Below are 12370 nucleotides of genomic sequence, written 5' to 3'. Positions count from 1 at the left end.
AATCAGATCCGGATGGAAATAATTTCAATACCTTGTGTTGACATCATCATAAAGAAGCTGTATACCAAGTTTGAAGTCAATCAGAACTGTATTTTCGGAGAGGAAGATGATTGAAATTTTTTCCCCATAAGAGCCCATGTTAAATTTTCCATAAGTTCCCGGATCCAGAAGAAGATCCTGATCAGCATGTGGCCATTAAGTTTTGGTCATCTCCCCATCAGGGCTGTACTGTAGAAATTTACACTGGATATCATTTATATTTACTGAGTTATTGCATCGATCCACTTCCTATCTCTTATAATGGGGAAATTTTTTAAAGTGGCACCAAATCCAGAATCAGATCTGGATCCAAATAATTTCACTAACTTTTGTTGACATCATCATAAAGAAGCTGTATACCAAGTTTGAAGTCAATCGGAACTGTAGTTTTGGAGAAGAAGACGATTGAAATTTTTGTAATGGACGACAGACGATGACGACAAACGACGACGATAGACGACAACGGACGCCGCATGACAACAATAGCTTACGGCCTATCGGCCAGTAAGCTAAAAAGGAACGAGGGCTACAAAGAAAAGAACACCGTTCAATATGGTGGCAGTTCAAATATATTTTGGGGTTGTTTTGCTGCTTCTGGGACTGGGTACCTTGACTGTGTGCAGGGAATCATGAAATCTGGAGAGTATTAGAAGATTTTGGGTTGCAATGTAGGGCCTAGTGTCAGAAAGCTGGGTCTGTGTCAGAGGTCATGGGTGTTCCAGCAGGACAATGACCCAAAACATACCTCAAAAAGCACCAAGAAATGGTTGAAGAGAAAGCACTGGAGAGTTCTGAACTGGCCAGCAATGTGTCCAGATCTAAATCCCATTGAACACCTGTGGAGAGATCTCAAAATTACTGTTGCAAGAAGACATCCTTCAAATCTGAGAGAGCTGGAGCAGTTTGCAAAATAAGGATGGTCCAAAATTCCAGTTGAGAGGTGTAAGAAGTATGTTCTTAGTTATAGGAAGAGATTGATTTCAGTTATTCTTTCCAAAGGGTGTGCAACCAAATATTAAATTTAGGGTGTCATCAATTTTGTCTGGCCCATTTTTTGAGTCTTGTGTAAAATTGTTTAAAATTTGGCTTTTTTCTTGTTTTATGTGTTGTTCCAGTGCACATTAAGGAATTAAACATGTAAACACAAAAGACATTTGTAAGTGAAATAATTTTTAGAAGAAATTATGTATTTTCTGGAAAAATTCCAGGGGTGCCAATACTTTCATCCATGACTGTATAAGAATGTTCGTGGACTGTTCCTAAGTTCGTAGCCAGGTGAGTGATTTTGTCTGAGATTTTCCACGAACGCAGTACGAAACCCCCTTTCACAGGGTGCACTAACAAATGCCTTATGAACAACGTAAGTACAACACACAATGTTCGTGGATCAGGAGGTCATTCCAGGACCCACATGTTTCCTGCGGTGGCCACAGGCAGATCACAAGAACACATTACATTGTTATTAGAGGTCCTTTATGACATTCACACGAACGCACAGAGATTTGCACGGCTTTCTTAAGTTGGACGTAAGGTCTTTCTATAGGCGATAGTGCATCATTTGTAGCATTCTTTGAGGGGGTCAAATTCAAATTTTCCAAATGGACTGAATGAATGGGCTCAAATGCACAGTGCAAAAGGGAATAAAGTGTTTTATGTGTAAAGTGTATTAACGGAAAAATAAACTTGAAACAACATCAAATCTGCAGAGAGATAATGCAGAGTACACAGTACTCAGGTGACAAGGATAAGGGGGATGGATGTGCGTGTCGGATGGTTAGTGTTTTTAACGTTCACTTCCCTCCATTATTCTTGTGCATCTTTGTTATATTTTTATACCTTCTACTTCAAATTTTTTCATCTGACGTCTTATTATGACTCCTAATTTCTAACAGTACAGGTTAGTTTTCCCGAATACATTACAGGAATGCTGCGTCAGCACCGCAGACAGTGCACAATCCCCAACATAAACACACATTCACATCCTAAAAGGCTTAATGTAACAACAGGTTAATGTAGTTTAATATCTGAAAAGAGTGTCAATCATCACCAAATTATGCATGGACATCTCTAATGCTGGGATAGGCTCCAGCGCCTCCGCGAGTGTCTGGAGAATAAGGCAGTTCAGAAAATGAATGAATGAATGAAATAATGAATGAACAGTACTCTAAGATTATACCTATGTTAAGTTTTTTTTGCAGAGGTGAAAGTGGACATGACAACAGATGTCCACACAAACTTTGGTGATGACTGATTACTGCTCTGGGGCATTAAACTACATTAAGCTTTAGAATGTCCCTCTTCCCTCGCCTTGCTGGCCCTGACAGCCCAACACTGGTTAAATTCAGTGAAGGGAAAACAAAACCATGTTTCCTCTTTGAGTGAAGGGTGACATTTACAAATTGTTACTAATATAAAAACCAACAGGACTTTCTTTTCTACATCATTAAAAAGAAACAATTGAGATTCAATCTCAATTGTTTCTAGGAAAAAACTATTTTCTTTCAAACACAATTCACATTTTAATTTTTAATGCTTCGTTTCCATCAAAGGGCCTCCAAGCGTAGAGACTGACAATTTTTCTCTCATTCACTCCAATGTTAAATTTCTCTCACTAATATATTTGACTAACTCCACGTTCCCACAATCACTGCTTATTCAGTTCAGACTTTTTTTCAACATATTAGTAGTATAACAGTAAATTGCAGTAAACTGCAGTCTACTTTTCATGTTAGGATTATCTTAGCAACAAACTTTACACAGTGCACACAAGGGCCATTTACCAGAGAAAACTAACCCCAACCATACCTTAACCCTAACCTTAATCATTTAACACCCAGTCCTAACCTTAAGCAGACACAGGAACCTTAATTAATTGTTAAACTGCTTTGCAAACAATATAATGTAAATATTTTTCAAATAACTTTATTTTTAGTGCACCGACCTCCACTTCCGGTCGGTCACTTCCTTGGCATTAGCCACATTAGCTGAAGGCCTTAAAAATTTTCAGCCTATGCTTTTATTTTTTGAGGTGGCCTTAATTTTAAAGCAAGAGACCTTTCAAGTAAACTGCATCCCCTTTACTGAAAAGGTGGAAGATTTTTTTTATTTCTAATAATGGATAATTTTTTGGGCCAGTGGATAATTTTTTGGGCTGTTCTCTTTTTTCTTATAGTGGAAAATTTTTTGGGCTAGTGGCTAATTTTTTGGGCTGTTCCCTTTTTTTTCTTATGGTGGATAATTTTTTTGGGCTGTTCTCTTTCATTTCTTATAGTGGATAATTTTTGGGCTTTCTCTTTTTTTTCTTATAGTGGATAATTTTTTGGGCTGTTGCACCTCTGGGCCACCATAGTCACTGGCAATCTATAAGCCCAATTTCGCAGGGATTCAACTAATAGTTTTGCTGATACAGACATTTGAAATTTCGCCCATTATAAGTAAATGGGGGGTGGGGTTAAAAATTCATTAAAAATTTAAACTTTGATCTACTGTTCCCAAAATGTAATCAGATCTATTCTGGGTCACTGGTAATTTATAAACCCAATAGGTTCGCTGCTAGAGTGTTAGAGTGCTAGAGTCACAAAGAAAGAAAAAACAAACCAAATACAATACAACATCCATTCATCACATTCAGGGCAAAACACATAAAAAATGGTAAGGGGGGAACTCAGTGCTACAAATGTGTTGTCAGGATGTGTGACAGAACCCAGGAACCACTAAAGAGTTTAGAGAGGGAGGTCAGAGCAGCTCTGACATCCACATAATCTACAACTGAAGGACATGTTTTTCCAACCTCAGCAGGGCTGCAATTGTGTAATGTCATTTTATGCATATCTTAAATATCAGCCTTTGCAGTCTCTTGCCTTATGCATCCCTACTGACCATATATCACACTTTAGAAATTCCTGCATTAGAACATACAGTATCTGAAACAATCACAAAATAGCATTTTAGTTTTCCATTTCACTGCCCCCTACCAGCACCACTTGGTCTACTTACATTCAGTCTCTTACTCGAAACACATCGCTTACCTTTGAGATAGAGTTAAAGAGTTTTACTTTACTGGAATATTTCCATTTTATACCACTTTTATACCGTCTCTGAAATGTACTTCCTTACATTTCAGAGACAAATGTACTTTTAACCCCAATGTTGTCTGACAGCTTTAGTTGTATTGTATTTGTATTTTATTTATTTAATAGGGACAGTGCATATTAATGAACATCTACAACAATTGCAGCTGTAAATATGCCAGATTGTAGCAGCAGTGCTAGTTTCCATCTGTAGTCCATAGGCAGGTGACAAGAAAACAAGTTAGCTGCCAGATTATAATTTTTCATTCCTTTCCCATCCAGTGAAAACCACTGATTTCCAAAGTATCAAGGTTTTTTTTTGTAAGTTTATGATAAAATGAAGGATTAAGTGTTCTGTCAGGTTATACTCTTCTGGTGCTGTGTTTCCCAGAAATGTATTACATTTACCTATTTAGTATTGTTGTAATTGGTGTGATCCTCCTTTCATATATTCATGTTTTTATTCCACTGCTAACTAAACTCAGTTGGAGGCGGTTGTTACCTGTGCTAGCACACAGCTCTGTCCCTCAGCTCTCACAGTGTACTCTCCTGGGACCTCGCTCAGCTTCTCCTCCTGGTACAGCAGCCGGTTTGTCTGGTCCACAGTAAAGTGTTTGTTCAGGCCCCCCAGCGAGGTCACCGTTACTGTAGTGCTGCCCTCCTCACTGTAGGTGGCAGCACCGTACTTAGCTAGTGCCTGGAGGGCCACCACTGTGTCCTGAGGATCAGGAAGGATAAGAGGGTCATTATAAAGTAATACAAATACATATAGGGGGATTATGGGAACATAATCCCCCTATATGTATTTGTATGCATGTGGCCCATCCTACCTGTGTAGAGGAGAAGCCACCGTAAGGGTTCTGTTGCTGAGCGAGCCAGCGGACGATACCAGACGAATAATCCAAACCGAAGCCTGGCATGGTTGGACCGGACACCAGAGCCAGGAGCACATAGGAGGTCATCTCCACCTCCAGGGAGTCCAGACCTTTCCCAGAAGCCCCTGCTCTCTCCCAGTGACGAGTTCCACCTGCAGGTCAGACAGCCAAGTCTAAGTACACGTAGATAAAGGAGTGATTGTGTCACCTGTAGAGATTTTATTCTTCAGCCTCAAAGACAATCTCAGGTTAGAGAAGTTAGAATACCAAGGGTCCGATTTTTTGGGGGGAATGGGGGGATCAACCCCCCCTCTGGTTTTTAAATCCCTACTTCTGCTCAATGAATTTCATCCTCGGGGGGGGGGGGGGACAACCAACCAATTGATATAACAGGTAGGTTGTGACTGGTTCAGGTGAACATTAGTGCCAGTAATGTGGGATATACAGGTACATCTCAAAAAATTAGAATATCATGAAAAAGTTCAACATTTTTTGTCGTTCATTTCAGAAAGTGAAACCCATATATCATATAGACTCATTAGACAAAGAGTGAAATATTTCAAGCCTTATTTCTATAAATTTTGATGATTGTGGCTTACAGATAATGAAAACCCAAAATTCAGTGTCTCAGAAAATTAGAATATTGCATAAACTCAATTAAAAAAGGATATTTTAAACAGAAACGTCAGGCTTCTGAAAAGTATGTTCATTTCTATGTACTCAAGACTTGGTTGGGCTTCCTTTTACATGACTTACTGCATCAATGTGTCGTGGCATGGAGGTGATCAGCCTGTGGCACTGCTCAGGTGGAATGGAAGCCCAGGTTGGTTTGATAGTGTCCTTCAGGTCATCTGCATTGTTGGGTCCGGTGTCTCTCATCTTCCTCTTCACAATACCCCATAGATTCTCTATGGACAGGCCAGTTTGCTGGCCAATCAAGCACAGTAACACCATGGTCACTGAACCAGCTTTTGGTACCTTTGACAGTGTGGGCAGGTGCCAAGTCCTGCTGGAAAATGAAATCTTGACAATACTCGTTGCATCCACGTTGCTTGAAGCTTGTCAGCAGAAGGAAGCATGAAGTGTTCTAAAATGTCCTGGTAGATGGGTGTGTTGACTGTGGACTTCAGAAACACAGTGGACCAACACCAGCAGATGCCATGGCAGCCCAAATCCTCACTGACTGTGGAAAGTCCAAAGTCCTCTTTTCAGATGAAAGTAAATTTTGCATGTCATTTGGAAATCAAGGTCACAGAGCCTGGAGGAAGAGTGAAGAAGCACAGAATCCACGTTGCTTAAAGTCCAGTGTGAAGTTTCCACAGTCAGTGATGATTTGGGCAGCCATAGCATCTGCTGGTGTTGGTCCACTGTGTTTTCTGAAGTCTTTAGTCAACACACCCATCTACCAGGACATTTTAGAACACTTCATGCTTCCTTCTGCTGACAAGCTTTATGGAAATGCTGATTTCATTTTCCAGCAGGACTTGGCACCTGCTCACACTGCCAAAGGTACCAAAAGCTGGTTCAATGACCATGGTCTTACTGTGCTTGATTGGCCAGAAAACTCACCTGACTTGAACCCCATAAAGAATCTATGGAGTATTGTCAAGAGGAAGATCAGAGACACCAGATCCAACAATGCAGATGACCAGAAGGACACTATCAAAGCAACCTGGGCTTCCATTCCTCCTGAGCAGTGCCACAGGCTGATCGCCTCCATGCCACAATACACTGATGCAGTAATTCATGTAAAGGAGGCCCAAACAAGTCTTGAGTACATAGAAATGAACATACTTTTCAGAAGCCTGACGTTTCTGTTTAAAATATCCTTTTTTAATTGAGTTTATGCAATATTCTAATTTTCTTAGACACTGAATTTTGGGTTTTCATTATCTGTAAGCCACAATCATCAAAATTTCAAGAAATAAGGCTTGAAATATTTCACTCTTTGTCTAATGAGTCTATATGATATATGGGTTTCACTTACTGAGATGAATGACGAAAAATGTTGAACTTTTTCATGATATTCTAATTTTTTGAGATGTACCTGTAGGTGTAAGAAAACTCAAACTGTCAGCAGTCTCAGAATTTGCGAACATACCCATGCACTGGGGAGCCGTAAAGGGGGGGGTGAACATGACAAATTCATGAAGCCCAGCATTTGTGGGGGGCCCATAGAGCAGTGGAGGAGGTCCAGTGGATACAGGTTGGAAGTTGTGAATATTTTGTGTAAGAGCCGCTGTATATGGAGAAATAGAACCTGGGAGTTGGACGTTGAAAGTATGAAAAGTTTCACTTTCGTTTCACACCAGTGTTAGTTATGCTTGTTATAGACCACACCTCTATGTAGCCCCCCCCCGACAAAACAAACAAACAAACTGCAGCCCTCAGAGTACCAACATATGAGGTGTTACTAATATCCTCTTCCTATCGACTATATTTAAGGACCAAAATTTGCATGTTTAAAAGGTACCAACCAAAGGAGATCTGCTATTTGATGCAGCTTTTTAACATAATATGCAAGCACTTGAAAACCCTCGGCGTTCAGTCCACGGCAAAGTTTTTGCACATACAGATGGATGGAGGATGTGCCGGACACCCCCCTGCTCACGGACCTCAATCTGTCCTCAATCTGGACCTCGGTACATAATTCTACAAGTACAAGATAGACCTGTAGGTATCATGGCCAGTTTCCTTAATTGATTTGATTTCAATTCATAAGTTTCAGAATCAATCGCGATTCCATTTGATCCCATCCGATATGGATTCAATTCGATTCAGTATTAATTGATTGATTCGGATTCATGTAGTGATACTAAAGTACAATTTTAAGTTGTAACCTGATTATCTGACTACTGGAGCCAAGCAATAAATCAATATTTGTGTCAATATTGACATTAGAAAGGAAATAAATATGAAACTGCAGCAGTGAATAGCTGAATCGGCTCTTAAAGGTGCTGTAAAGACTTTCTGCATGATCTTAAAAAAGCTTCATTTTTAGATATATGCGTGATTGTAGTCCGCAATTTAAAATGAGATCATCAGCACCAAAATAGGTTATTTCTAAATGCTATTTCCAGCTTCCCTGGTTGGGTCGGACAAGACTGGACTGATTTATGGCAGACTTACGTCACTATGACAACACTCCACCAACTGGCACAGTTTAGTAGTGAGACATAAGCTTAAGAAGTAAGGAGTAAGATTTGTCCTTTTTCCTAAAGAAAGGGTTTTCTTGGATTTATTTTGTTGTAATGGTGGACACTGGCACTGGAGCTGGACTGGCAGAAAGAAAAAGAAAGTTAACAGGAGAGTGAAAAAGCACAGATTAAAACACTGGTAAACCTCTGCACTGAAGTGATGGAAAGAACTAAGGGAGTTAAAAGGAATTAAAACAGATCCGGAGTTGGCCCTCTTCCTTCTAGACCGGTATAGAATGCTTCTTTTCTTTATACATATGCATTGGAACATTGTATTTTACTATAGTGGCTGTTGGTTGCTCAGTCAAACACTTAGTAAACGCTTCTGCATTAGCCACAGGGCTAGCTCTTTTGCGTCAGTAATCAATTACTCACATTACAACCGGTTTTAAAAATCACTGCATTGGCTCCCCGTGTGTTTCAGGATCGATCTTAAGGTCCTTTTAATAGTTTTTAAATGTCTTAATGGTCTTGCGCCTTCTTATCTTTTAGACTTGCTTTCACCTTATGAACCCTCACGGACCCTGAGGTCCTCTGGCACTGGCCCTTTTAACAGTTCCAAAAGCTAACACAAAAACTCATGGCGAGGCAGCTTTTCAGCATTATGCTCCTTGCCTATGGAACAGCCTGCCAGGGAACCTCAGGGCCGCAGAGAATGTAGACACTTTTAAACCAGACTCAAGACCCACCTTTTTAATTTGGCTTTTAACTAGCTTCTGTTTTATCTACTCAAAGGTTTTATAGTTATGTTTTTATATACATATGTCTTAACATTGTTTAACCAATGCTTTTGTATTATCATTTTTATGTTTAATATTTATATTATATTTATATATATGTCTTACACTTAGATTCTTTTAACCAATGCTTCTGTTTTATCATCTTAATGTTTAATATTTATATTATATTTATGTCTTAAATTTGATTCTTTTAATCAGTTCTTTTATATCTTTTTAATGTTTCTTATCTATATTTTCCAGTGTTTCATCAGAGGAAGTCCTCCGTGTCGGGGGGGGGGGGGGGGGGGGGGGGGGGGGGCTGTGGACTCTGGTAGCTGTAGCGCCTTCTTTCACTGGGGTCTGCTCCTTTCTGGTGGGTGGGGGTCTCTGCCACAGCGATGCGGTGGCAGTTGGCCCTCTCTCACTGGTTGGGACGCGGCGCTGTGTTGCTGGTGCCTGGTTGCCGGGGTCGGCGGCAGCCTCCTGGTGCTGATGGCTCCCTGAGACAGCACCCCGTCTTTTACTCTTTTACTTTTACTTTCTGGTCCCTCTCGTGCTAAGTTAGTCTTTTTAGGTATGTCTGTGCTTGTGGGGGTGTGTGTGTGTGTGTGTGTGAGCGGTGGTATGATTTTAAACTTCTATGTAAAGCACTTAGTGCTACACCGTTAATGTATGAAAAGTGCTATATAAATAAAGATTGACTGATTGATTGATTGATTGAGTAATATGTTTTATTTGGAGCATTGTTTCAGTCCCAAACCAAGGGCTTGGTAAGGTGAGACTGAAATGATTCTGTATGGAGTTTAATGTTTATGCCGGGGCCTAGATACTAAACTACCCTTCAGGAACAAGACAATTATAAAAGTAGAATAGAGGGTATGCATGTGACATCACCACTGACGGAAATCACCGCGGTTACGCCCACTGAGTGGCAGAAAGAGGGACATGAGTGGCAACGTTGGCTTCAATACTGTCTAAACTTGGGGAAGAGCTGTTGTGCAATTGATTGTATAAACAGGTTTGAAAGCAGCCAGAGCTATCATTTTACAGGCACCGAAAGCCAAAGAAAAGAGAAGTAGATGGATCCACAAATCCAGGTAACGAAACCTCGATTTGTGGATCCCGTTTAGTGTCAAGTAACATTAATTTATGCTGTATTTTTGTGTAAAATCATACCTTAAATGACGTATTGTTTTGGCTAACATTACTTCTTAGTAAAATGCTTGGTTTCATGATCAGATCTTTCATGGTTTTTGCCTTCATTTTGTGCTTATGAACCTTGTGCTCTTACATGATTGGTAAACTAACTTAAACTGAGGCTAACCAAGGTTTTTTAAATATGGGGATACTCGAGCATAAAGCTACGACGGCGTATTAGGGCCATGTAAGAAAATAAACACTTGTCACTACGAGAATAAAGTCATAAAATATCAATATAAAACCCATAATTCCATGATAATAAGGTCGATTACAAAAAAAAATCACAATTTTATGAGAATAAAGTTGTAGTTATAAAAACCTCATATGTCATATGTTATGAGATTAAAGTCGTCATATTCTGACAATAAGGCATAATATTACGAGAATAATGTTGTAATTTAAAAAAGGTGGGAAAAATATCATCATTTTCAAGAATAAAGCCGTACCCTGCTTGTACAAAGCAGTAGTATCTGTGTTGTATAAAGTATTTGATATTAACTAGACGTAAATATCAGAAGTACCAGTCAGTACACGGCCTACTGTAAATGGACTTTGGATCAGTGGGTTCTCTGCCTAGTTTTGGACCCTGGTTGTTTATAATGTACGTATGTATGTATGTAGTAAGCATGTATATTTGTTTCAAGTCACAATAGCAATGATCCCCTACACCCTGGATGTCAGGATATGCAATTTCGGGCCACATGTCAATGTTCGTCATGTTGAGCGTGGTTGGTTTTTGTCACTCAGTCCAACTTAGAGGGGCATGGCCCGGGGGGGGGGGTGACGTATGTGCATATCCTCTATACCGTGAATGCAGGAAGGCTGAAGCAGCTAGCACTGAACTGATAATGCAGAATGATGAAGATTTTGAATTACTGAAGTAATTCATGAAAATGCTTGAATACTTTGTGGAAATGCTAGAGCAAATGTATATTATTGGGACACGTCTTAGAGCACCAGTCTGTGAGTAACACTTAGGAGCTCCAGAGTACAAGAGAGACATAGAAGCAGGAGTTGGACTTTCAAAGTTTGGTTTTCACTTTCATTTTCATGCTAGTTACTACACTACGCTACAAACGGACTTTATGAAGTTTGCTTGTTGTCTTGTTTCAAACGTCACTTTGCATCTGGAAGTTACTGTCTGGAAAAAAGAAATGCAGAGTTGTAAAGAGGATCCGCTCTTCAGTCATTAGCTTCAAAATGCCTTGGCCAGAGTTATGCCCTTACGACATTAGGCGCTACTACTCATGGGAAGCGGAGTCTTTGTCCGTTAAAAACACCACCGATTCCTGCCGAAGGTATCACTGCAATCCACTTTAAACGAATTCTCTGTTCAGGACCTTTAAATAATGAATGGCACAGAAATATGTTTCTACAGTGGCTCACAATGGACTTCTTCATCATCTTTATTCTGTTTTATGGCTGGTGGCTTCTAGTGTTAAGGTGCATTACTATTACCCCAATTTTGGCCCCCCTGAAACATAATCATGTTGGGCCCTTGGGAACAATCTGTCAGAGCTGGGGGGGGGGTCAGTGATTGTTGGTCGGAGTGGGGGGGATAGTGGTCTGTGACTGTCGCTTTACTATTCTTCTAGCTCCACACTCCTATCCAAATTAATATTCTTAGAACAACCGGCTTCTGTGACCAGCCTTGGAGAGCCTCCACCGAGCAGACGGTCTGGGCGGCCAGCTCCTCCACAGTGTGGGTTTTGAGTTCGAGGCCGGGAGGACCTCCTGCGGAGATGTTTTCCCCGCCCCCTCCGCGCCAGAACCGTCGTGAGCAAGATTGAGACACCTTGTCTCCCCACAGGAGCTCGCGAGACCGAGCTGGCCAGGCCTCCGCGTTGGCGGTACCCGGGTCAGGTACTCATGGTCCTGCTCTGAAAAATTGATCTCATCCACGATTACTTAACTATGCAAAATTGTAATAAAATCAATCTAAAATCAATCAAATCAATTTTTTTGGACAGATAGATGGACGGACGACCAACAGATGACAATACCCTGCAGCCAGTGTGGCTGAGGGTAAAAATTTTTTTAAACTTTGCACTCTTATTTATTGACATTTCTTTCATTAGATATTGCACAAATTGCTGTTCTAATTGGGTTTAATAGAGTGTTTACACACACACACACACACATACATATATATATATATATATATATATATATATATATATACACATATACATATACATATATATATATATATATATATACACATATATACATACATATATACATACATATATATACATACATATATGTCC

General features: G+C 40.1%; 1 protein-coding gene across 1 annotated transcript in view; it reads right to left on the bottom strand.

The window, feature by feature from the left end:
- LOC115431386 (alpha-2-macroglobulin) overlaps nt 1–12370 on the bottom strand; it is a 101930-nt gene that overhangs the window by 21393 nt on the left and 68167 nt on the right. The window contains 2 exon segments of the mRNA XM_075353508.1: nt 4612–4827; nt 4940–5136. Of these exon segments, the coding sequence (XP_075209623.1) occupies nt 4612–4827; nt 4940–5136 (413 nt within the window).

Source organism: Sphaeramia orbicularis, chromosome 13, assembly GCF_902148855.1.
Source record: "Sphaeramia orbicularis chromosome 13, fSphaOr1.1, whole genome shotgun sequence".
Classification (NCBI taxonomy): domain Eukaryota; kingdom Metazoa; phylum Chordata; class Actinopteri; order Kurtiformes; family Apogonidae; genus Sphaeramia; species Sphaeramia orbicularis.
This window is presented reverse-complemented; position numbering and strand designations above follow the sequence as displayed.